The sequence below is a fragment of the Clinocottus analis genome, unplaced genomic scaffold (assembly GCF_023055335.1).
Source record: "Clinocottus analis isolate CAN_PGR_092001 unplaced genomic scaffold, fCliAna1.0.p SCAF_3, whole genome shotgun sequence".
NCBI classification, from domain to species: Eukaryota; Metazoa; Chordata; class Actinopteri; order Perciformes; family Cottidae; genus Clinocottus; species Clinocottus analis.
The window spans coordinates 23,613,392-23,637,589 of record NW_027176042.1 but is presented as its reverse complement, the minus strand read 5'-3'; the positions used below and the strand labels follow the sequence as shown (position 1 = coordinate 23,637,589).

At 43.2% G+C, this 24,198-nt stretch overlaps 1 protein-coding gene across 1 annotated transcript in view; it reads right to left on the bottom strand.

The window, feature by feature from the left end:
• The window catches only part of rims4 (regulating synaptic membrane exocytosis 4), a 39,672-nt gene extending 26,995 nt beyond the window's left edge, over positions 1 to 12,677 (bottom strand). Inside the window, exon 1 of the mRNA XM_068594712.1 lies at positions 11,315 to 12,677. Within this exon, the coding sequence (XP_068450813.1) occupies positions 11,315 to 11,411 (97 nt within the window). The 5' untranslated portion in view covers positions 11,412 to 12,677. The remainder of the gene's footprint in view (positions 1 to 11,314) is intronic.
• Between the last annotated feature and the right edge of the window lie 11,521 nt (positions 12,678 to 24,198).

Here is a 24,198-nt window from a genome sequence, read left to right as displayed (position 1 = left end):
ATATTTATCTTCACCAAGAGAGAAACGAGACTGCGTTAAAATAAAACCCTCGTCTTCCTCTTGAGTCAAAGACGTATGGAGTGCGTTGTTAGGAGAGTTAGGAGCTCGCAGACGCAGTGGACTGTTTTCTACTTCTTCAGGTTTATTCAGACGCCTGAACGGACCTGCAGGGATCGCAAATACACATCCAAGAGCCACTGAAGAGTGATCTTGATTCAATCCACTTTCTCTGCCTCTTCCTCGGGAGTCTTCATCGGTCTCCCGAGGCCTTTCAGTCCATATAAGAGCCTCTGGTGTGATGCAGCAGGTCAATATATAAGTACATTTGTCATGTTCATGACACTATTCCACCATAAATATAAACATAAACCATGAATATGAGTTTTGAAAAGATACGTTTTCAATGCGTTAGCATGAAGCTACGCAGGATTAGCACGCCGTTTTGGAAATATTAGAAGCTGCTGAAATACGCAAAAATCAAGCAAAGTATCGCCAAATCAGTGCAACTTATTTCCAGCAAAAGAAAAGTGAAATATGATTTATGGCTGACACAACATTCTCAGTCGGAGCGAGATGCGTTCAAAGACCAGGAGAGAAGTTATGGCATTTTGAGTGTTGGTGGATCTGATATGATGGCGCAAACATTTTTCCTTGTTTCCTTTCCTGTGTACTATCACAAACCAATTTACCAAGAACACGTATATGAACTCGTTAACGACTTTCACGAGAGTTTTCTGTACATATTCCACCTGTTTTTTAATCATTCTTGTGGAGATAATCAGTGTATTTAGTTTGGGAATGCAAACCCTTCACAATGATGTCACCGCCTTGTCTCTCGGCGGTTCGTGGCTGGACAGTTTCACCGAGTCGCCGAAGGAAGAACGAGTCACTTTAAAAGGGGGAGGAGCCAATTAACACGATCTTGGCTGGATCTTTGACTTAGAACGCACACACACACACACAAAACACTTGTGTTAGCGCTCACTCACGCGCACAACGTCGTCCCCTCCCCTCTCTCACAGCTGGCACTGTGTGGGTTCGTTGTTGCCAGAGTTTGTGTCGAGACTGCGGGACGGAGAAGGGCACGAACAACCGTTTCCAAAAAGGAAGAGAGAGAGAGGCTCCAGCAAAGACTTTTCAAAATTAAAAGAAATTGCCTGAGCGAGAGAGAGAGAGAGAGAGAGAGAGAGAGAGAGAGGACTTTTGGAAATGAAAGGAAAGCGCGACTCTGAATACTAAACGACGACAAAAGACTGGACGGTGTGGGAAACGAGCGCCAGTAGAAAACCCGGTGTCAGGACAACGTCTCCAGAATAAGCTACAAATATATATTTTTTACAAGCAATAACCATTGCAAGTTCTTTTCAAGGTGAACTGATCTGTCTTCGTACACACTGGAAGCTGTTACAGTTTTAAATGTCCATGAGATCAGATGACGGCGCGCCGCGTCCGTTATTTAAACGCTTCACGTGTCCTGTCGTTTTCTGCAACCATTTATTTTCCCGCCTTTTCTCTTTACGCTTTGGCCTTATGGCAATGGGGCCTCGTTATATCGAGAGCTGAGATTGTTCTGCTGTTTTTTAAATGTAAAACATGGGTACGTATCAAATATTCAAGGGCCTTTAAAAAGGTGAATTAAAGAAGTGATGTAAAATCAAGAGAATGACCTCAGGGTCCAGAGGGGTGGGTCTTATCTCATAAGCACAGCGAGTAGCAAACAGCCGCTAACCAGATGCTAGCCAAATGCTAAAGTGCTGCGTGTGGAGCAAAGTGCTTCTTTCACGGCTCGCCCCTCGGCTCCATCGTGCAGCTCCATCGTGCCTCTACATGAAGGCACCTTTACAGCGACCCTGCGTGTCCTCACATCCCCTTAATTAACTCACTGAAGCTTCGGGGGGGGGGGGGGGGGGGGGGAGGCGCCACATGAGGCCCCCCGCGGCCCAATTGCAGGTGTTAATGCACTTTAATACATAAGCACAACACGGAAAATTGAATTAAGAGCCGATGCGCTTGTTCGCGTTGGGTTATTCAGGGACGCGGCGAAAGAAAACAGACAATTTATAACTGCATTATTTTTTGTGAAAGAGGCCTGATGATTGCGCAATTTCAACTTACCGAAACCAAATAATCAGCGTTCCACCAAAGAGGGTTTGGTCGCTGCTCTGTGATGAAAGCGAGATCAAACGCGTTCGAGTTGAGGGATGTCGCTCTCTCTTTGATTTGGCAGCGCCAGTGAAACAAAAAGCCCGTCTCTCAAATACGCAGCAGACTTTCTTTGAGGCTTTGAGCTCGAATTAGTGCATCAAAAAGTGAACGCGTGTGTGAGAGAAACTCAGATTTCATACCAATAAGTGTCTGGAATCCAAACCATCTCTTACAACTTACATTAAACCGGAGGGAAGTATGACATCGTCATATTGCACAGGTGTCAGAAATATCTTAAAACCTGCATTCTCTCTCCTGGCCACCAGGGGGCGACTCCTATGGTTGTATAGAAGTATATGCTTCATGTGTTACAGCTGTAATCTCTCTCCTGACCACCAGGGGGCGACTCCTATGGTTGTATAGAAGTATATGCTTCATGTGTTGCAGCTGTATTCTCTCTCCTGACCACCAAAGGGGCGACTCCTATGGTTGTATAGAAGTATATGCTTCATGTGTTAAAGCTGCATTCTCTCTACTGACAACCAGGGGCGACTCCTATGGTTGTATAGAAGTCTATGCTTCATGTGTTAAAGCTGTATTCTCTCTCCTGACCACCAGGGGGCGACTACTCTGGTTATATAGAAGTCTATGCTTCATGTGTTGAAGCTGTATTCTCTCTCCTGACCACCAGGGGGCGACTCCTCTGGTTGTATAGAAGTCTATGCTTCATGTGTTAAAGCTACATTCTCTTTCTTGACCACCAGGGGGCGACTCCCCTGGTTGTATAGAAGTCTATTTCAATGACTTTACTTATTTTTTTATTTATTTCCTCAGTAAACATTTAAGACAAGTTTATGTCTCAATCTCTGGTTGTATAGAAGCCTATGCTTCATGTGTTAAAGCTGCATTCCCTCTCCTGACCACCAGGGGGCAACTCCTCTGGCTGTATAGAAGTCTATATAAATGACTCTACTTCTCTCTTGATGTATTCCCTCAGTAAACTTTGAAGACAAATATATACATATTTCTATACAATCTCTGGTTGTATAGAAATACGTATATATAACAGAGTCAGGAGAGAGAATGCAGCTTTAACACATGAAGCACAGACTTCTATACAACCAGAGGAGTCGTCCCCCTGGTGGTTCGTAGAGAGAATGCAGCTTTAACACATATAGCAAAGACTTCTATACAACCACAGGAGTTGCCTTCTGGTGGTCAGGAGAGAGAATGCAGCTTCAACACATGAAGCACAGACTTCTATACAACCAGAGGACCACTCCACCAGCTCCGTCTCGGCATGGCACCCTGCACTGAACCAACAACCATCGTTAGTGCTCCAGAACACAACAGCACCTGCAGCCTTCACCTCGTCCTCGCCCTCTGTAGAGGAGACCTCGTTTGCCGGCAGTCCGCTTGCTACTCCTGACTTTTCTGGGTCATCTCTCCAACTCTGAGGCTCACCGGGGACCTTGCTCCTCTCTCTCTCTCTCTCTCTCTCTCTCTCTCTCTCTCTCTCCTCCCTTCTTTCTTCTCTATAACTCACATCTGTGACATCGGCTCCATGCATCTTTCTGCCTTCATCTTTTGGTGCGACGCATTAATGCAGCAACATTTGCAGAACTCCTGCGGGCACAGAAATCTTTTCGGCCATGTTTTTCATTAAAAACACGACTTTGAGTTATAAGATTTACTTTAACTTAGAAGCCATTTTGTGTGTGTGTGTGTGTGTGTGTGTGTGTGTGTGTATGTGTGTGTGTCTCCTTTGTCTCTCTCTCTTTGTCCTCCATGTGACTTGACAGCAGGGATGAAGACGCAGAGTTTGAGTGATGATGCAATGAAGGGAAGGAGGGAGGTTAGGGGGAGGAGGAGGAAATGATTGAGGGAAGGAAAAAGACGTGGGACGCAAGAGGAAGGAGAGATAAAAGACAAGGGTAACGAGCATTTTAATTCCTCAGTTCTCACCTCCTCCCTTTCACCTCTCTTCCCTTCACGTCCTAGCTTCCTCTCTCCATCATCATCTCCCTCCGCCATACATCACTCTCAAATCCTCTCTATTTTCTGTCCTCTCATCCTGATTCTTTCCTCTGATGAAGGCTAATGTTCCCGATCCTTCCACAGTGACGCGACGTCTCATTAGCGGCGCTAAAATTCGACGCGTGCTCGTATTTCACACCCTCGTTTGAGAGTTCGACAAAAATCCAGGACTTTTTTTGGAGGAGGGGCAGAACGTGGCCTTCTGGGACATTTTCTCTGTTATCTGTATCACACATGTACAAACAAGCTAATACTGCCGTACCTTCAGCCTAAATTTGAATCTTTACAGTAATCCCTAGCTTAAACTGTGTCGTCCGGTTCAAAAATGGAGCAAAAAAATACTTATTTTATGCCAAAACGTTGTCTGAATGGGGCATGCTGGGACTTAAAATGTCCGTCTGCTTCTGCACGTGGAGTATGGCGTCGTTTTAGGAACGCAAGCAGAACAAAAAGCCTTCAGGGACTAGGAAACGTGAAAAAAAAGTGAAAAAAGCTGTGGTTGTTTTGTAATTTTTCAGCTACTAATAAAGGGTCTGGAAAGCTTATATTTTATATTTAGACTCCCACAAGCCCATAGGGTTACGAAGATGTGTTTATTATTGAAACCCATCTTTTTAAGGGGTACTTATTAAGGATTTAGTGAAACCTTTACGGTCCGCCGTAGAAGCTGACGGAGTCGATGGAGCTAACGTAAGTACATCAACTTAGCGGCTACTTTAACTATTTTTTACATCACCTGTCTCTTCTCATGAGGGTTTGCGGTGTTGTGCCAATTTAAATGAAGTTAAACAACGATGTGTTTGGGGGCGTGGCCCTCTGGGACATTTCCTCTTATCTATATCACGCATGAAGCTAATACCGTCGTACCGTTAGCTTAAATGTTATTTTATATTCTAATCTTTACAGTAAACCCATCGTTTCTGTCCTGAGTCAGCTGCTTCAGGAAGTGAGGAGAGTACAGCGAGAGATATCGACTTAATGAGTCTCCCGGAGCAGCAGCAGCTCGCTCTGTTTCTATATTAAAGTTTTTTTTTCCACATCTGATTAATGGGAACATCAGAATGTACTAAATGAATCCTCCCTGAAACACTTAAACCTTTACTTTGCTTTGCTTCCTGCGGCGAGGCAGATGGACGCGTGGACGTTGTTTCATATCAAACAGGTGATGAGACAGATTTTTTTTTTTTTTTTTACATGTTTCACAATTAAAATGGAGACTCAGATCAGCTGTCAGTCTGTCACCAAGAGTTGTGAAATCTGACACCTGAGATGCTCGATTACACTCGCATAAGGGCCCTATGTGTGTGTGTGTGTGTGTGTGTGTGTGTGTGTCTTTGCGTGTCTTTGTGTGTGTTCTGCCTGCTGATCGTCTGCAGAGATGTGAGAACAGAGACTGTAATTGAGGTCACAGAGAGACGTGAGCAGGAGCTGTGATTTATGTTTTATTTGTTCTGCCGAGGAGACGACGGTAAAGAGTGAAACAACGTTGACGTGAATCTCCGCGTCGCTCCGCGTTCGTAAAGAGTAATGCAGTTTAATAAGAATTCATTCATTATAATAATCGAAAATGATCTCAAATGTTGTCTTAAAGTATCTTTTTTTTGTATCTCTCGTTGGTTGTATATTCTTTGTTCATATGATTGTGTTTTCTAGTTCAAATATTAATTCATAATTTGTGTGTATCCATCTGTCGCTTAGCGAGACTGGAAGAGACTCATGTTTTTTTGTAACATGCATTTAAGTGGAGGCCACAGAGAACTCATTTTGAGGGCACGATTCATCAGAAACATGTTTTAAAAATAACAGCTCAGTTGCCAGGTAATGTATTTAAGCAATAAGGTACTCGAAGCAGTACTATATCTTCAATATTGTACAGTTTAAGGGTGTTGTTAGGTCCGACGTGTAGCAGAGGGCCGACAAACCCTTGAACTGTACATTATTGTAGATAAAGTACTGCTTTGAAGTTAACCCTTGAACTGTACATTATTGTAGATACAGTACTGCATCAAGTAAACCCTTGAACTGTACATTATTGTAGATAAAGTACTGTATTGAGTAAACCCTTGAACTGTACATTATTGTAGATACAGTACTGCCTCAAGTAAACCCTTGAACTGTACATTATTGTAGATAAAGTACTGTATTGAGTTAACCCTTGAACTGTACATTATTGTAGATAAAGTACTGTATTGAGTAAACCCTTGAACTGTACATTATTGTAGATAAAGTACTGTATTGAGTAAACCCTTGAACTGTACATTATTGTAGATAAAGTACTGTATTGAGTAAACCCTTGAGCTGTACATTATTGTAGATAAAGTTCTGTATTGAGTTAACCCTTGAACTGTACATTATTGTAGATACAGTACTGCCTCAAGTAAACCCTTAAACTGTACATTATTGTAGATACAGTACTGCCTTGAGTAAACCCTTAAACTGTACATTATTGTAGATACAGTACTGCCTCAAGTAAACCCTTACTGTACATTATTGATGATACAGTACTGCCTCGAGTACCTTATTGCTTTTATAATACGGTTACCTGCGACGTTATAAAAAAGTAAGCTGCCATTTAGCACAAAATAGTCGCAGCCACCAAAAGTTATGATGTAATAAAGTTACATATGACGAGAACAGTCCACAAAGTGTGATTGGAAGGAGTTCGGGTCGACGGGTCAAACATTAGACAGGACTTTCACCCCGGAGCCGGCAGTTCATGTCCCGTGTGAAAGCAAAAGGTAAACATTGTTTTGTTCTGCTTCTGACTGGATTATATTGGATTACATGCATGTGTGTGGGACATCTACAAACACCAGCACGATGTAAATATGTCATCAAAGGCCGTCCGAGGAACATGTTCCACTATTTGGTGGTAATGTCAAATGTTCAGGTCTTCTAAGTCAGTCTCAAAATGTGTAACAGCAGCCGCTTGTTCATTTTTTTTAGCACTTCACTTGACGCTCAGTGAACGAGTGAAACCAAAAGAGGGAAAGGCGTGGAAATGAAGGAGGGAGAGAGAGATTAGAGAGAGGGAAAGTAATTGAAAGGTGATTTAAGGCGGAAAGACAGAGTTAACCTGCAAACAGGATTTTTAGGACCGCAGAGTGAAAAGGGAGAGAGAGGGAATGGAGGGAGAGCTCGACGGAGAGACGCTGAGAGAAAGAAAAGTGGAAAGAGAGAAAGAGAGAATTAACCTGCAATCAGGCCTCTATTTAGCTGCAGTCAGCCACAATCAGCTGCCATATTAGCATTTAATTAGACCGAGAGCCACAAACCGCAACCTGCCGCTCCGCTCTGATTACCACACACACTGCTTTCATATGTGTGTGTGTGTGTGTGTGTGTGTGTGTGTGAGTGTGTGTGCGTGTTGGTGTGTGTCTAGAGACTTGTGTAGGTTCATGTGAACCCAGAAAATGTGTGTGTGCCTGTAGTAAGACCTGTATGTGTGAGTTAATGAGTGCTCATCCAGGTGTGTGTGTGTGTGTGTGTGTGTGTGTGTGTGTGTGTGTGTGTGTGTGTGTGTGTGTGTGTGTGCGTGTGCGTGTGTGTGTGTGCGTGCGGCTGAGGGACGTCCGGAGGCAACAGAGAGCGCCGGCAGGTTCAAATCTGTCCCAATAGTGTAAAGAGAATGATTCACACGATCGTACAGGTGAAATTCCCAGCATGCAGCTCTTCTTCAGGCCGGTTAGCGTCAGTAAACACAAACACACATTCATACAGCTGTTATATAGCTGTGTATATATATATAAATGTACAACTTTTTAACGTCAACTTTGTAACTATTTTAATATTTCTATATATATATATATTTTTATTATATATATACATATATATTTATATTTATAAATATGTTTATACATAAATAAATGTGAACTTAAATATATATATATATATATTTAAAACAAAATATTATATATATATATATATATTTAAAAAATATATATATACATTTTTACATTTAATATATATATCTATATATATATATGTATAACTTTTTAATTTATTTTATATATATATATACCAACAATATGTATATTTATATACCAACAACAATAAGACTTCACAAGCGCTATAAGTCCCTGTGTGTTGTGTTGTGTTTGTGTTGCAGCACGCGAGTGGAGATGTTTCCCAGGAAGTGAGTCCGCCGCTCTCTTTGGCACTTTGGTTATTTTCAAGTGTTTTGATTGAAAATGAGTGTGATTTGCTGTGTAAATACATCTGTGTTTTCAGCCGAGCAGGATATTTTGGTGGCGGCGCAGCTGTTCCAACAAGGTCCGGCTTGCGTGAAAGAAAAAAAAACAAACATCCCGAGCGTTCATACTGCCGGCCACGCGGCGGCCGTGTGCTCTCTCTCGTGTGCTTTTAGCGTCGTTACTGTGGAAATGTTTGGCGCTGCAGATTTCCTGTCCCTGGTCGCCGTGCTGAGAGTTTGACTGTTAGAGGGCACCGGGTGACTAATTGCTGCCTTCAAGCTCCTGGTGAGCCCAGTGCATCCAGTACTTCTGTACGCTGTATACTTTGATTTAACACCATTTAGAAATAGATATTGGAATGGGATTTTTAAAACAACTGAAAACACAAAACACAGGTTGGCTGATATGAAACTTTAGTGGAGTAAAAACACCAAAAAAATAAATGCAATGAATAAAATGACCAGATATTATGGTCTGTTTGACTCTAAATGATTAGAATGTACTAAATGAACATCATGCTGTATAGAAGACTTGAAACTAGAGATTGAGACATAAACTCATGTTTACAATGTTTACTGAGGGAATACATCAAGTAGAGTCATTTATATAGACTTCTATACAATCAGAGGAGTCGCCCCCTGGTGGTCAGGAGAGAGAATGCAGCTTTAACACATGAAGCATAGACTTCTATACAATTAGAAGAGTTGCCCCCTGGTGGTCAGGAGAGAGAATGCAGCTTTAACACATGAAGCATAGACTTCTATACAATTAGAAGAGTTGCCCCCTGGTGGTCAGGAGAGAGAATGCAGCTTTAACACATGAAGCATAGACTTCTATACAACCAGAGGAGTCGCCCCCTGGTGGTCAGGAGAGAGAATGCAGCTTTAAAATAAGCATAGACTTCTATACAACCAGAAGAGTCACCCCTAGTGGTCAGTCGAAAGAATGCAGCTTCAACACATGAAGCATATACTTCTATACAACCAGAGGAGTGTTGAAAACAGTCAAGCCAAACCAAGCACCGCCCATCAGCTAATTTTATATGCATTTTTCTGAAACCTTTGAGGCGAGAGGTTGACAATACAGAGAAACAATCTGGATTCTTATTTGATCAGCTGACAGCTGCGTTTACAGACTCCTCATCTCTGATTGGTCGTTTTTTCTTCTAAAAGCCATCAGAGGCTCTAAAAGGACGCAGAAGAATCAGAATAAAGTGACAGTTTGAGCTAATATGAAGCAAAAAACGTAAAAGTTAACATTAACAGTAAAAACCTGCACACACTTCTTATAAAACCTTATTCATGAACATGCAGTAAACTTTTCTCTCTTACTTTAATCGCTACGGGAAAGACAATCCAGCACTGCAGGTTTTTTTTCCCCAGACAGGATTAGTGTGTCAGGAAATCCAAAGTAATGTAATGTAGCAATAAAACCAGTTCAGAGCGAAATGAAATTACATCATCTGATGCACCCGATTTGAGGGAAAAGTTGATCCTACCGGCAATCTCATCATAGAGAACCTGACATAACCACATAGGTGCGCACACACACACTCACACACACACACACACACACACACACACAAGCCTGCACACACATGCATACACAACACATACCAAAAACACATCAATCAGTCGAAGCTTTCTTTCGTTGTAACTGACTTATCTGATTAAAAGCACTGAGAGGAAATGATTCTGAACAGAAATACAACAAATCTGTGTTATTTTCAATCATCTAAAAGCTGAATTTGCTGATGCTTCTGAGATATATAAGAAATAACGCACAGATTGAATTGAACAACCAATCCGGGGTTGAAATCTGCAAGGAGAGCTAGCAATAATTATTTTTTGGTAAATTGACTCTTGCACTAAAAAGCAGACGTATGTTTTATCTGATCACAAAAAAAATGATCTCTCTGAAGCGCAACAACATTATTGAGGATAATAAACAAACCACTTCCTGTCAGCAGAAACTTGTTTCCACACTACATGTCAGAAACCATTTTGAAGTGTTTTTGCACGGGTCCAACATTTAATTAAGGAATAAGGTACTCGATGCAGTACTATATCGTCAATAATGTACTGCTCAAGGGCGATGCACAGTACATTATTGACAATACAGTACTGCGTTGAGTACCTTATTGCTTTTATAATATGATTGCCTGCGACATCATGAATAATAAGTAAAAAGTAAGTTGCCTTGCGCACTGATATGGAACGCTCAGGTAATTGTAAACAGGTGTACAGTACATTATGGCTCAATACAGTACATTATGGCTCAATACAGTACATTATGGCTCAATACAGTACACCCTGGCTCAATACAGTACATTATGGCTCAATACAGTACACCCTGGCTCAATACAGTACATTATGGCTCAATATAGTACACTCTGTCTCAATACAGTACATTATGGCTCAATACAGTACACTCTGTCTCAATACAGTACATTACGGCTCAATACAGTACATTATGGCTCAATATAGTACACCCCGTGACTCACTCTCAACCAATCAGAATGCTTGATTTCATCTACACGTATTATAAGTGTTGAATACATAACGTAAGTGAATTTGCGATGTAAAAAACAAGAATGTAAACAAAAGTAAACATAAACGACGTGTTGAGAGGTGATTTTACTGCTCTGACAGATTTTAATAACACACAGCATCAGTGTTCCTGCAGACGGGTGACAAACGACATGTGCCTTTGTGTGCCATGTTTTATGTATGGCTCCATCGATCTTGCGTGTGTGTGTGTGTGTGTGTTGTGTGTGCATGTGTTTGTCTGTGTGTGCGTTCTTGTTCCTCTATGCCGGTGGGGACATTAACGTGAATGAACACAGCCCCGTGGGGACTTGAGTGTGTGTGTGTGTGTGTGTGTGTGTGTGTGTGTGTGTGTGTGTGTGTGTGTGTGTGTGTGTGTGCATTGCCACTCACCCCCATCGTCCTCGTCGAAGGAGTTCATGCAGGGGAAGTAGATGGCGAGGGCCTCGAAGGACGCCGACAGGCTGATGCGGCTCTGGGAGCGCTCCATGTAGAGGCCCGCCGGCGGGCCCGGGTCGGCCGGCTTGGCCAAGCGCGGCTGCGCATTCTTCACGCGGAGTACGGCGCGCGGCGTCTTGGACGGCTGTCAGCTGCCCCGCGCGGCAGATCCACCTCACCCCGGGAAAAATATACAAAACAGTGAAGAAGCAGGAACCTCACTGAAGAGGCTCGCACCCGGGGGGGGAACGAATTACACAAATCTGCAAAAACTTATTTGGCGGGAGAAATGGGCGACTGTTGCTCACGGGTTAGCATGCCCGTCTGTCAATCAGAGGGTCGGTGGTTCGAGCCCCGGCTCCGCTAGTCCATGTCGATGTGTCCTTGAGGAAACGCTTAACCTCCGAAAGTGTGCGGAGCAAAAACTGTAAGTCGCTTCGGATAAAGTGTCAGCTAAACGTCACCAAAAAATAAAATATGTTGGTGTTTCTCTGCAGGTGTAGCTCCTGGTGATGCAGATCCTCTGAGAACCAGATCTCTCTTTTGATGAGGTTTATGTCCTGATAAATTATGTATATTTATGTATTATATATTGTATTTGCAGACCTGAGCATCTGTCTATCCACTTCCTGTGGTCCGTGCTCAAGTTTCGGGGGATTCTTGTTCTGCTTCCGTTCTCGAAAAGACGCCGGTGCACATCCTCACGACCGGAGGATCCCCAAGTCCTTCAGAAGTCCAGGTGGTCCAGGTGGTCCAGGTCTGAAGGACAGACCGGGGTCTTACATGCAGCTGGTGAGAAGAACCTGGTCTCGCTCTTGTTTCCGCCTCGCAGCAAAACTCCCTGAACTCTGCGTGTCATTCTGACATCCTCCCCCTGTTTGTGCATGCTACAGCTCGTGTACCAACGCTTCTTCTTCTTCTTCTTCTTCTTCTTCTTCTTCTTCTTCTTCTTCTTCTTCTTCTTCTTCTTCTTCTTCTTCTTCTCCTCCTTCAATGAAAGAAGAGGAGGATGAGGAGGAGGCGTGGACGACCAGCTGGAAACGTGTTGCTCTCCGACAGAATCAAAGCGTATCGTTCCTGCCGCTCATCCTCATCCTTATTCCGCACAGACAAAAAAACTGACCCCCCCGCCCCCTCCCCAAAGAAAACGAGCAGGAGACGTCAGCTGCAGGAAGCTGCCGCTTCTTTTTTTTCCGACAGTCAAGTTGCAGCAACAATTGCAACTGTGTTGCAATCTGTTGCCTCTGCGTGGACCCGGAGCTGCGCTGCGGTTGAACGTTGCTGTCGGCGAGTTGCAGCTCGTCCTCTTCTCCCTCTGCGATGCTCCAGTGACTGTGTGCTCCTGAGAGGAGGAAGGGAGGGATGGAGAGAGAGAGAGAGAGAGAGAGAGAGAGAGAGAGAGAGAGAGAGAGAGAGAGAGAGAGAGAGAGAGAGAGAGAGAGAGAGAGAGAGAGAGAGGCTGTTTAACAGCTTGTGTCTGACTGGATTCATTCACTGCCCAGCTGCATGTAGAGAGAGAGAGAGGGGTGGTTGTGGTTGGGATGGAGAGCAGACTGTTGCTGGCAGCTCGGCCAATAGGAATGCGGATGAGGGGATGTGGGCGTGGCTTAGGGACGGCGGAGGCAATGCAGGGCAGGACGAGTTTAATATCTTCCTCTCTCGCTCTCTCATTGACTATCAAGCAATCTTTTATGACAGACTCAAGGTTCAGGCACAAAAGACATTGAATAGAATAAAATGCATACAAAAGCAAAATTATAATACATAGACAAATAGACAACTGTAGAGTCTACTACTATACTTTATGTTTGATAAAACCATGAAAGCATTGTTAACTTGAAAGATACATTCATGCATAAGATACATATTTAATACATTCATGTTTAATACATGTTTATTATATGTTTATTACATGTTTATTACATTGTTAAGCTTCTTCTTCTTCTCTTCAAAGCGATTATTTGGAGGAAAACCTTTTTTTCCATGAGAGAGCGTTCAAAATGTTTGACGGATATTAAAAAATAATTAATTGAGCCATCATTTTTTGCAGCAAACGAAAAAAAAGGCAAAAAAAGGAGAACCTTTAAGTTCAGGCTGACGACAAATGACTCATCACTCGACGTGGAAAAGATTGACGGCTCGGTCATTATCGACCGGCTGACGACTCCTCTGGAGAATTATTTAATCTTTCAAGAGTCTCTGTGACTTTGTTCCCTCTCTCTCTCTCTCTCTCTCTCTCTCTCTCTCTCTCTCTCTCTCTCTCTCTCTCTCTCTCCCTCTCTCTCTCTCTCTCTCCTCCTCAGCTTGTCTTCCTCCCCCCTCGTGTCTCCGTCTGTCTTCGTCTCCGTGAAAAAGAAAGAAATGCATCGTGAAAAAAGGGAACCAGAGTAATGTGTTATGATCACAGACGTCTTCTTTGGGCTTCATATCATGTAAATCCGTCATGTCTGTAATTCATCACGAAGAGATTGTCATGCCAAATATAAAGGTCACGTGATTAAATTATTCCTGTGTGAATCAACGTCACGCGACGTCTTTAAGGTGTCGATATCTTTAGTTTTCAACCGTCCGGATCTGCCGAGTGACGCCAATGTGGAAGTGTCTTAAAACTTGAATCCTCTCCACTGACCACCAGGGGGCGACTCCTCTGGTTGTATAGAAGTCTATGCTTCATGTGTTAAAGCTGCATTCCCTCTCCTGACCACCAGGGGGCGACTCCTCTGGTTGTATAGAAGTCTATGCTTCATGTGTTAAAGCTGCATTCTTTCTCCTGTCCACCAGGGGGCAACTCCTCTGGTTGTATAGAAGTCTATGCTTCACGTGTTAAAGCTGCATTCTCTCTACTGACCACCAGGGGGCGACTCCTCTGGTTGTATAGAAGTCTATGCTTCATGTGTTAAAGCTGCATTCTTTCTCCTGTCCACCAGGGGGCGACTCCTCTGGTTGTATAGAAGTCTATATAAATGACTCTACTTCTCTCTTGATGTATTCCCTCAGTAAACTTTGTAAACATGAGTTTATGTCTCAATCTCTAGTTTCAAGTCTTCTTCTATACAGCATGATGTTCGTTTAGTAAATTATTGTCATTTAGAGTCAAACAGACCATAAAACAGGCGGCGCTTTAGGGGCGGGGCTACGAGGTGATTGACACGTCACTCCAACAAATTACAAGTATGATAACTTTCTGATCATTGGTTGCAAAAAACAACAACATGGCGGCGGTCGTAATCCAAGATGGCGACGGAAAAAAAAAAATCCGTTACTTTGCACTAAAACCAGAAAAGACAAAGCCAATGTTTTCACAACAAAGTTCAAGCTGCTTAAGTAACAATTTATTGATTTTACAATATGCTGATTATCATGTTAAGGAGTTGTGGGGTTTTAATTCGACTTCTCTTCAGCTGCAAGCTGTCCTGACAGGATAGTTTCTCTTTCTCTTTCCTCTTCGTCTCTCCTCCTCCTTCAATCCCTGCTCGCTACCATCACAACAATAATCCTGCTCTGTCATTCTGAATTTTGATCATTTATTTTTTTTATGCTGCTGTGACGCACATCGCTGTCGCAGGAGCGTCGTCACTCTGCTGTCGACGTCACTTCTTGTACATTCAGCAAAAACAAAAAAAAAACAGTTTCCTTTTTTTTTTTTTTTTTTTTTGAATTATCAGCTGCAAATTTAATCCCGTAAGTGGTGATAAAGAACCTCGCCGGACACTTTCGTAGACACATAATAATCTCCAGTGAAACTTTTACCGGGCGACCTCCTCTTTCCATTCGCCGCTTGTCTTATTGCACCTTTTTACAACAAGTACATACCTGCAAGCACATACCTGCAAGTACATACCTGCAAGTACATACCGGCAAGTACATACCTGCAAGTACATACCTGCAAGTACATACCTGCAAGTACATACCTGCAAGCACATACCTGCAAGTACATACCGGCAAGTACATACCTGCAAGTACATACCTGCAAGTACATACCTGCAAGTACATACCTGCAAGTACATACCTGCAAGTACATACCTGCAAGCACATACCTGCAAGTACATACCTGCAAGTACATACCGGCAAGTACATACCGGCAAGTACATACCGGCAAGTACATACCTGCAAGTACATACCTGCAAGTACATACCTGCAAGTACATACCTGCAAGTACATACCTGCAAGTACATGCCTGCCTCCGTCTCTGTCGCCGCCTTTTTTTTTCATGTCACCGCCGCCCGGCTCTCTTCCTCCATCATCCGTCAGTCCATCCGTCTTCTGTTTCTTTCTTTTTTTTTAAATTTCCAAAATGCTTCATGTGTTAAAGCTGCATTCTCTCTTTTACCACCTAGAGGCGACTCCTCTGGTTGTATAGAAGTCTACGCTTCATGTGTTAAAGCTGCATTCTCTCTCCTGACCACCAGGGGGCGACTCCTCTGGTTGTATAGAAGTCTACGCTTCATGTGTTAAAGCTGCATTCTCTCTCCTGACCACCAGGGGGCGACTCCTGTGGTTGTATAGAAGTCTATGCTTGATATGTTAAAGCTGCCTTCTCTCTTTTACCAGAAAACGTGTTGATGAGCTATCGTGAAGTTAGTGATGTTTACAGACTCTTTTTAAAGTTTCAAATTGATGTTTTTCCTAAATCTAACGCTTACGTTCATGTTTTTCCTGTGATGGTGGAACGTCATGTTAAAAATGTGACTTTCAGCCTGTCAGCTGCTGTCAATCAACACACACACACACACACACACACACACACACACACACACACACACACACACACACACACACACACACACACACACAAGGACGACCATTATTGAATATTTCCCACAAAAGGCTGTTTTATTTCCTTTTCTTAAGAAAGAAAAACCCCATTAACAATACATTTAAAAAAAACACTCATATATTTTGGTAAGAAATGCTGTCTCTGTGTTTCACACGTCTTCTTTCTCAAGCAAAGAGGGAACAAACATCAAAGATAAAGAAATCTAAACACTTGTTAGGCACAAAGATGAAGATGAGAAGCAGAAAATTCAGACAAACGCTGCAAATTGCCGTTTCATTCTAGTTCCCAGACATCACGACGTGACGCCTTCGCTCCGAGGTTCTTTGTTGATTAGGTTGAGTTTGTGTCTTTTTACCTCTCAGTGTTGCACCTGTCAAGAGAACAGGAGGTCAAACAACGGTTGTGTTTTATTACCGCGAGGCTGAAGGCGAAGCCGGCGCTCATTTAGATGGAAATGTCACGGCTTCACTTCAGGTGAAGAGCTGCTGCAGAGGAAACGGCTGTCAACAAGACGGTTTGATAAGATTCAGCCACGCAAACGAAAGATAGACTTCTATACAACCAGAGGAGACGCCCCCTGGTGGTCAGGAGAGAGAATGCAGCTTTAACACATGAAGCATAGACTTCTATACAACCAGAGGAGTCGCCCCCTGGTGGTCAGGAGAGAGAATGCAGCTTTAACACATGAAGCATAGACTTCTATACAACCAGAGGAGTCGCCCCCTGGTGGTCAGGAGAGAGAATGCAGCTTTAACACATGAAGCATAGACTTCTATACAACCAGAGGAGTCGCCCCCTGGTGGTCAGGAGAGAGAATGCAGCTTTAGCACATGAAGCATAGACTTCTATACAACCAGAGGAGTCGCCCCCTGGTGGTCAGGAGAGAGAATGCAGCTTTAACACATGAAGCATAGACTTCTATACAACCAGAGGAGTCGCCCCCTGGTGGTCAGGAGAGAGAATGCAGCTTTAACACATGAAGCATAGACTTCTATACAACCAGAGGAGTCGCCCCCTGGTGGTCAGGAGAGAGAATGCAGCTTTAACACATGAAGCATAGACTTCTATACAACCAGAGGAGTCGCCCCCTGGTGGTCAGGAGAGAGAATGCAGCTTTAACACATGAAGCATAGACTTCTATACAACCAGAGGAGTCGCCCCCTGGTGGTCAGGAGAGAGAATGCAGCTTTAGCACATGAAGCATAGACTTCTATACAACCAGAGGAGTCGCCCCCTGGTGGTCAGGAGAGAGAATGCAGCTTTAACACATGAAGCATAGACTTCTATACAACCAGAGGAGTCGCCCCCTGGTGGTCAGGAGAGAGAATGCAGCTTTAACACATGAAGCATAGACTTCTATACAACCAGAGGAGTCGCCCCCTGGTGGTCAGGAGAGAGAATGCAGCTTTAACACATCAAGCATAGACTTCTATACAACCAGAGGAGTCGCCCCCTGGTGGTCAGGAGAGAGAATGCAGCTTTAACACATGAAGCATAGACCTTTATACAACCAGAGACACGAAGACGTTTCCCTGATATTTAAAGTGACACAAACTGGTGGAAAGAGATGAAAATACAGAGTTTATCTTTTTCGAATCGCTCCAACTGTAAGCTCACACACACACACACACACACACACACACACACACACACACACACACACACACACACACACACACACACGGTCATGTACTCCACTGAGATTATGCAATTGAATGTGTGTTATTCCATCATAATCCAGCCTCGCTGGGTATTAACATTGAAACTTCTCCGAGGAGAGCGGAGCGCCTCCGATGACGTGTTCTTGTTTTGTTGTTCTTCTTTCTGCTGTCTTTGTTGTTGTTGTTTTTATTTTTCTTCTTGATCTTGTTGTTGTTCTTCTTGTTGATCTTCTTCTTGTTGTTGTTGTTTTTGATCTTGTTGTTGTTTCAACCTGATGAGCAACGGAGACGCAGTTCAACACTTTGTAACTTTATTACTTTGTTACTTTGTTATTTTGTAACTTTGTAACTTTGTTACTTTGTTACTTTGTTACTTTGTAACTTTGTAACTTTGTTACTTTGTTATTTTGTAACTTTGTAACTTTGTTACTTTGTTACTTTGTTACTTTGTTACTTTGTTATTTTGTTAAACTCGCCTTCCAGTTTTCTCCAACGTCTTGAAATCCCGGCTGACGATCAAAAGGCCTTCACATCTTTCTGGGGACTCGCAGACACTTTTTTTAAAATCATGCATCGGCCGGGAATGTTCTCAATGCTGCTGTCGCTCTAAGTGACACACACACACACACACACACACACACACACACACACACACACACACACACACGCGTGTGATGACGTCAGTCTGTCAGTCTCGCTGTGTCTCTGGGGTTCATCCAGGAGGAAACAGACGGCTGAGCAGCCAGAGGTAAAGGCCTCCACTGAGCTCTCACAGCGAGTGTGTGTGTGTGTGTGTGTGTGTGTGTGTGTGTGTGTGTGTGTGTGTGTGTGTTATATCGACAACGAGTGTGTGAGAAAGACCAACTTGATCTCTTGGGAGGGCGTTACAAAAATAAAAATAGCACGACATGTCTTTATATTTCGGCGTCGTGTGATGCCGCGGCATCGCCGTTAAAACTGTTGCGGTTCTGTTTAGGCAATTGAAACTACACACACACACTAACACACACACACACACACACAAACACACACACAAACAAACACACACATAACTGAGAGCAAACAAAACAGAAAGAAAAGAGGGAATGTGACTGAGCTGCGGAGAAACTGTAAATTGTGTTATCTGTGTGTGTGTGTGTGTGTGAGAGTGTGTGTGTGTGTGTGTGAGAGAGTGTGTGTGTGTGTGCGTGCATGCGTGCAGAGGTGACATTGGTAGGTCTTTGAGGATGGGGCAGCGCTTTATTCCTCAAACAACGTCCTCTTCTCACATTTTTCACACCTTCCTCCAATATAAACCTCTCCTCTCTCCTCCTCTTCCTCTCTTGTCTCCTCTCTCCTCCTCTTCCTCTCTTGTCTCCTCTCTCCTCCACTTTGTCTCCTCTCTCCTCCTCTTCCTCTCTTGTCTCCTCTCTTCCTTTACGCACATTTAAATATCGACGGGGTTTGTCTGTTTCTTCGTTTCGCCCTTTCCTCTCCGACCCAGAAACTGGACACGTACACACACACACACACACACACACACACACACACACACACACACACACACACACACACACACACACACACACCGTGTATGTCAAACATGTGTGTGTGTGTTGTTGATGGACCTGTTCTCTCTGGGCTGCAGACTGAATCCCAATCACATGTTGAAAGTCCCAGGAGATTCACTCTGAGTGTGTGTGTGTGTGTGTGTGTGTGTGTGTGTGTGTGTGTGTGTGTGTGTGTGTGTGTGTGTGTGTGTGTTACGGGGTAAATAATGATTCTGTGGCCATGTGACTGTGTTTGGGGGATGAAGAGCAAACAGGAAGTAGATGCAACGTTTTCTGTCAGATAAAGAAAAGACAACAACAACAAATGCTCCAAAACAAATATCCTGTAAATGTAAACACTCAAATCTGCTTTTTCGTTCTGTGAAGCTTTGAAAGTGCTATAAAATAACTATGAAAATATTATTATTAGCAATAACTTATAGGATTTAGTTTCGACTGTTTGAAAATGTAACCCAATTAAAATACAACTTTATTTAAAAACGAGTTCCAGACAAGAAGCAAACTGTTAACAAATATTATTATTATTACGACAAACGATGAAATTAATGAGATAATCAATAAAAGTCTGAATTAAAGAGTGTTTTAACGTGACAATGTGGTGTGTCGTGAGAGGAATGTCCTCATATACTCACAAACCGTCACTGGTCCTCACGAGGTCATAAATACAAACACACACACAGCTGCTGCTCCACCTGAACCAGATTCTGCACTCCCAGGATGCATCTGGGGGTCGGTCCCAGGTAGTAAACGATGCCGATTTCAGCTGCAAAAATTAAAAATCCAACAAACGTTCGTGACAAACTTCTCATCTGTCACGTCATTCGGTGTGTTGATGTGAATCCTCTGAGCAGAATGTTTAATTTGGGTTGTGTTACACTTTGTGTGTGAGCGTTCCCTCAAGTGCAACTTCTGTACTTTACAGTTACACTTTATGTTTAAGGTACTTACAACCTTTTTGTCCTCAGTTGCTGCTCCGCTGGACTTTTTTTCTCACGGTGGAACCAAGGAAAAGTGAGTCATTTTTCAATTTCTGAACCCGAAAAACAGTTTTTTTGGGAGTGAATATGCGTCCTAACATGTCAATGCTTGTGTTTATTGTAATTATTGTTGCATGAATACATATACATGACGTCGCTGTGGTGTTTGTGTGCAACAGAGATAATATTCAGAGAGACAAAAATAGTGTGAGGTCTCTGTTTCCAGTCTGCAGGGAGGATGCGACGCTGCTCACAGATGGAGGAACAGACTCGAGTGTTTGTTTGCTCGAGCTGCCAGAAGCCGTTTCTTTTTTCTTTTTTCTCTCCGCTTGTTGGCAGACATCACACACCAGCAGAGCTCAGTGCGACAAAACCAACCCGGCGAACAACGGCCACAGCGTCACGGTCCATGAAAAAGACTCTTTTGGCTCTTTTGGTGGAGGGGGCGTGGTCACGATAAGGAGGCGGGGCTTCGTGAGCTTGTGCTGCGTTCACACCAAAATAGTTGAAGATTATTCGTGGGAGTAGATTACAAGTAAAGTCAATGCACGGACGTGAATGGTAGCGAAATAGTAAATTTTCAGGTTGGACCAGTTTGTGCCTACGGATAATATTATGAACCCACGAATAATATTATGAACCCACGAATAATATTATGAACCCAGAGACGATAGAGTTTGATGTTCTGATGTTTGAGGGACTTCCACAACAAGTATAACGTAGAATTAGTGGTTATTTCAATGGGGGATGGCAGGAATGGTACGTTTAACAGCGTAAAGCCACGGAAAAGACTCTTTTTCCACAGCGAAAAAGTGAAAAGGCGAAAAAAGCGGGGAAAAAAGCTAAAAAGCTAAAAAAGTTTTCAAAAAAAAGTGAAAATGTGAAATGGCGAAAAAAGAAAAAAAAGCGAAAAAAAAGAAAAAATAGCGAAAAAATGTAAAGCAAATAAGCTAAAAAGAAAAAAGAAAAAAATGTATTTATCGCATAAACACGTCAACTCAGGCAAAAAAGTTTGCAAAAAAACGTTTTCCTTTTATCTTAGTTATATTTTCCTGCATGAAAACTAAATCAAAGGAAACCCTGTCCTGCCCCTTCTTTGTCATTTCTGCAACAACAACAAAAAAAGTCATAATTATGACTTCTTTTTTTGTCATAATTGTATTTTTTGGGGGCTGAAATGGGCTTCCATAAGAAATACACTCTGGGAGTACGCGTACAAAGCCGGAAAGCGTGTCGAGCAGCCCGCCGGTCCTTTGGCAGCCGTACAGTCATTGTCTGGCTGTGATCGCTCTGCTGGCAGAGGATCAAGAGGGATTTACGCTCCTGAACGCAGCACACGGACACTGAACGCAGCACACGGACACTGAACGCAGCACACGGACACTGAACGCAGCACACGGACACTGAACGCAGCACACGGACACGAGTCCATTGTTATAAATGTACTTTTCCACAAAGAGACGAACCACCAGAGAGATTAAATGTCTGGTGACCAACCTAAAAGATCTGCGGTACATAAACCTGCATCGGCTCGATAGCAGGGTGTGTGTGTGTGTGTGTGTGTGTGTGTGTGTGTGTGTGTGTCCTCTTGTTCAGTTAATGAGTCGGTACTGTACTGCAGGTGCCACAGGACAGCAGGTGTCCTGTCGGGGCAGAGGGGACGTAACACCTTGTCAAGGACACAGATGCTAACAGACTGTTCCAGTTACACACACACACACACACACACACACACACACACACACACACACACACACACACACACACACACTTAGAGAAGGATGTGGTTCATCTCAATAAAAGAATGGAATTTTAAGTATTTAACCATTTTTATTCTTCTTTTTTTTAACATATACATTTTTTCGTCATTTTAATTCTAAATATTTAGATTTATTTTGTATTACACTTAAACTGTAATGTTCTCTGTAAAAAGAAGGTTTTCTGTTTTTTATTTGTATTTCTTTACATAAAGATTTTTGAACTCATGAAATATGCCACAAAAATAAACATCATTATTATTATTGAATTATTTAAGCCTCAGGCCTCTCCTCTGTCTAAACACACACACACACACACACACACTCTCTCTCTTGCCTGTGTGTGTGTGTGTGTGTGTGTGTGTGTGTGTGTGTGTGTGTGTGTGTGTGTGTGTAAGCTGCATTACTGTGATCTAGTGTCCCTAATGCTACATAAATCTTTGGTATTGGATTCACACAAACAACCACACACACACACACACACACACCCACACCCACACACACACACACACGCACACACAGAAGGGTCTGTATGAGGCATGAAGTGCCTGTTGGCCAGCAGATGACTGATGATCCTGCAGCTCACGGAGGCTCAGACCTTCGCAGTGAGGTAATGAACAGCACTGTCATGGCGACCGCTTCTTTACTGGCTGTTTCTGACATTTCTGCTCTCGCAGACGCAAAGTGGATCAAGCACAAAGAACAATATGGCTTTACGTGTTTCAAAAGTTCATCGTGATCCGGGACCACTTACTGGTTTTGAGTAGTGGACCGACAGCCGTTGGCTTGTGGACATCTTGGGATTAGGGCGTCGCCACCTGGAGGATTCAAAATGGCCGCAAACCAACGAGTAACGTCTACTTATACACAGTCTGCGTATGTCTGTTTCCTGTCTGATTTTCCTGTCTGCCCTCGTGGACTAATAAAGTCACAGGATGTGGATGTCTCTTAAATAAATCAAGAGATAAGTCATTTTCTATAGACTTCTATACAACCAGAAGAGTCACCGTCTGGTGGTCAGTAGCGAATATACAGCTTTAACACATGAAACATATACTTCTATACAACTAGAAGAGTCGCCCCCTGGTGGTCAGGAAGAAGAATGCAGCTTTAACACATGAAACTTAGACTTCTATACAACCAGAGGAGTCACCCCCTGGTGGTCAGGAGAGAGAATGCAGCTTTAACACATGAAGTATGGACTTCTATACAACCAGAGGGGTCGCCCTCTAGTGGTCAGGAGAGAGAATGCAGCTTTAACACATGAAGTATGGACTTCTATACAACCAGAAGAGTCGCCCCCTGGTGGTCAGGAGAGAGAATGCAATGTCTTGAGAACTTTCAGCTGTAATGTTCATAACAGCAACGCCAAGAGACCAGGCAGAAGTAACGCAGACAACATTTTAAACCCACAGCGAGCCACACAAGCTCCATTTCGAAGCGAATAGTCACTGCGAGAATTCACCGAGTCTGATCGTGAGAATCAGATCTCACAAATCAAGTTGAAACAACAAGCGCGACCGATGACACAGAACAGCGGCGCGCGACGGGCCTCGGCTATGAGAGGAATGCATCCTGCGAACATCTAACCTTTACGATTGAAAATGTCACGCCAACAAATGACGACGGCCTGCAAGCTATTTATGGCGTGCAGCCGGAGCCACCTGCATTGTTTCAGCCTCCACGGGCTGATCCTCATCTGTGAGGAGGATATTCAAAAAGAAAACGTTGACATTTACGGGATAATTGGGGTTGTATGAGGTACATGTACAATGTACTGCACGTAAAACAAATCCTTATCAGTTAAAATTAATAATTTAAATAGACTTCTATACAACCAGAGAGTCACACCTGGTGGTCAGTGGAGAGAATGCAGCTTCAACAAGTGAAGCATAGACTTCTGTACAACCAGAGAAGTGGCCCTCTGGTGGTCAATGGAGAGAATGCAGCTTTACCACATAGAGCATGGGCTTCTATACAACCAGAGGAGTCGCTCTCTGGTGGTCAGGAGAGAGAATGCAGCTTTAACACATGACGCATAGACTTCTATACAACCAGAGGAGTCACCCCCTGGTGGTCAGGAGAGAGAATGCAGCTTTAACACATGAAGCATAGAC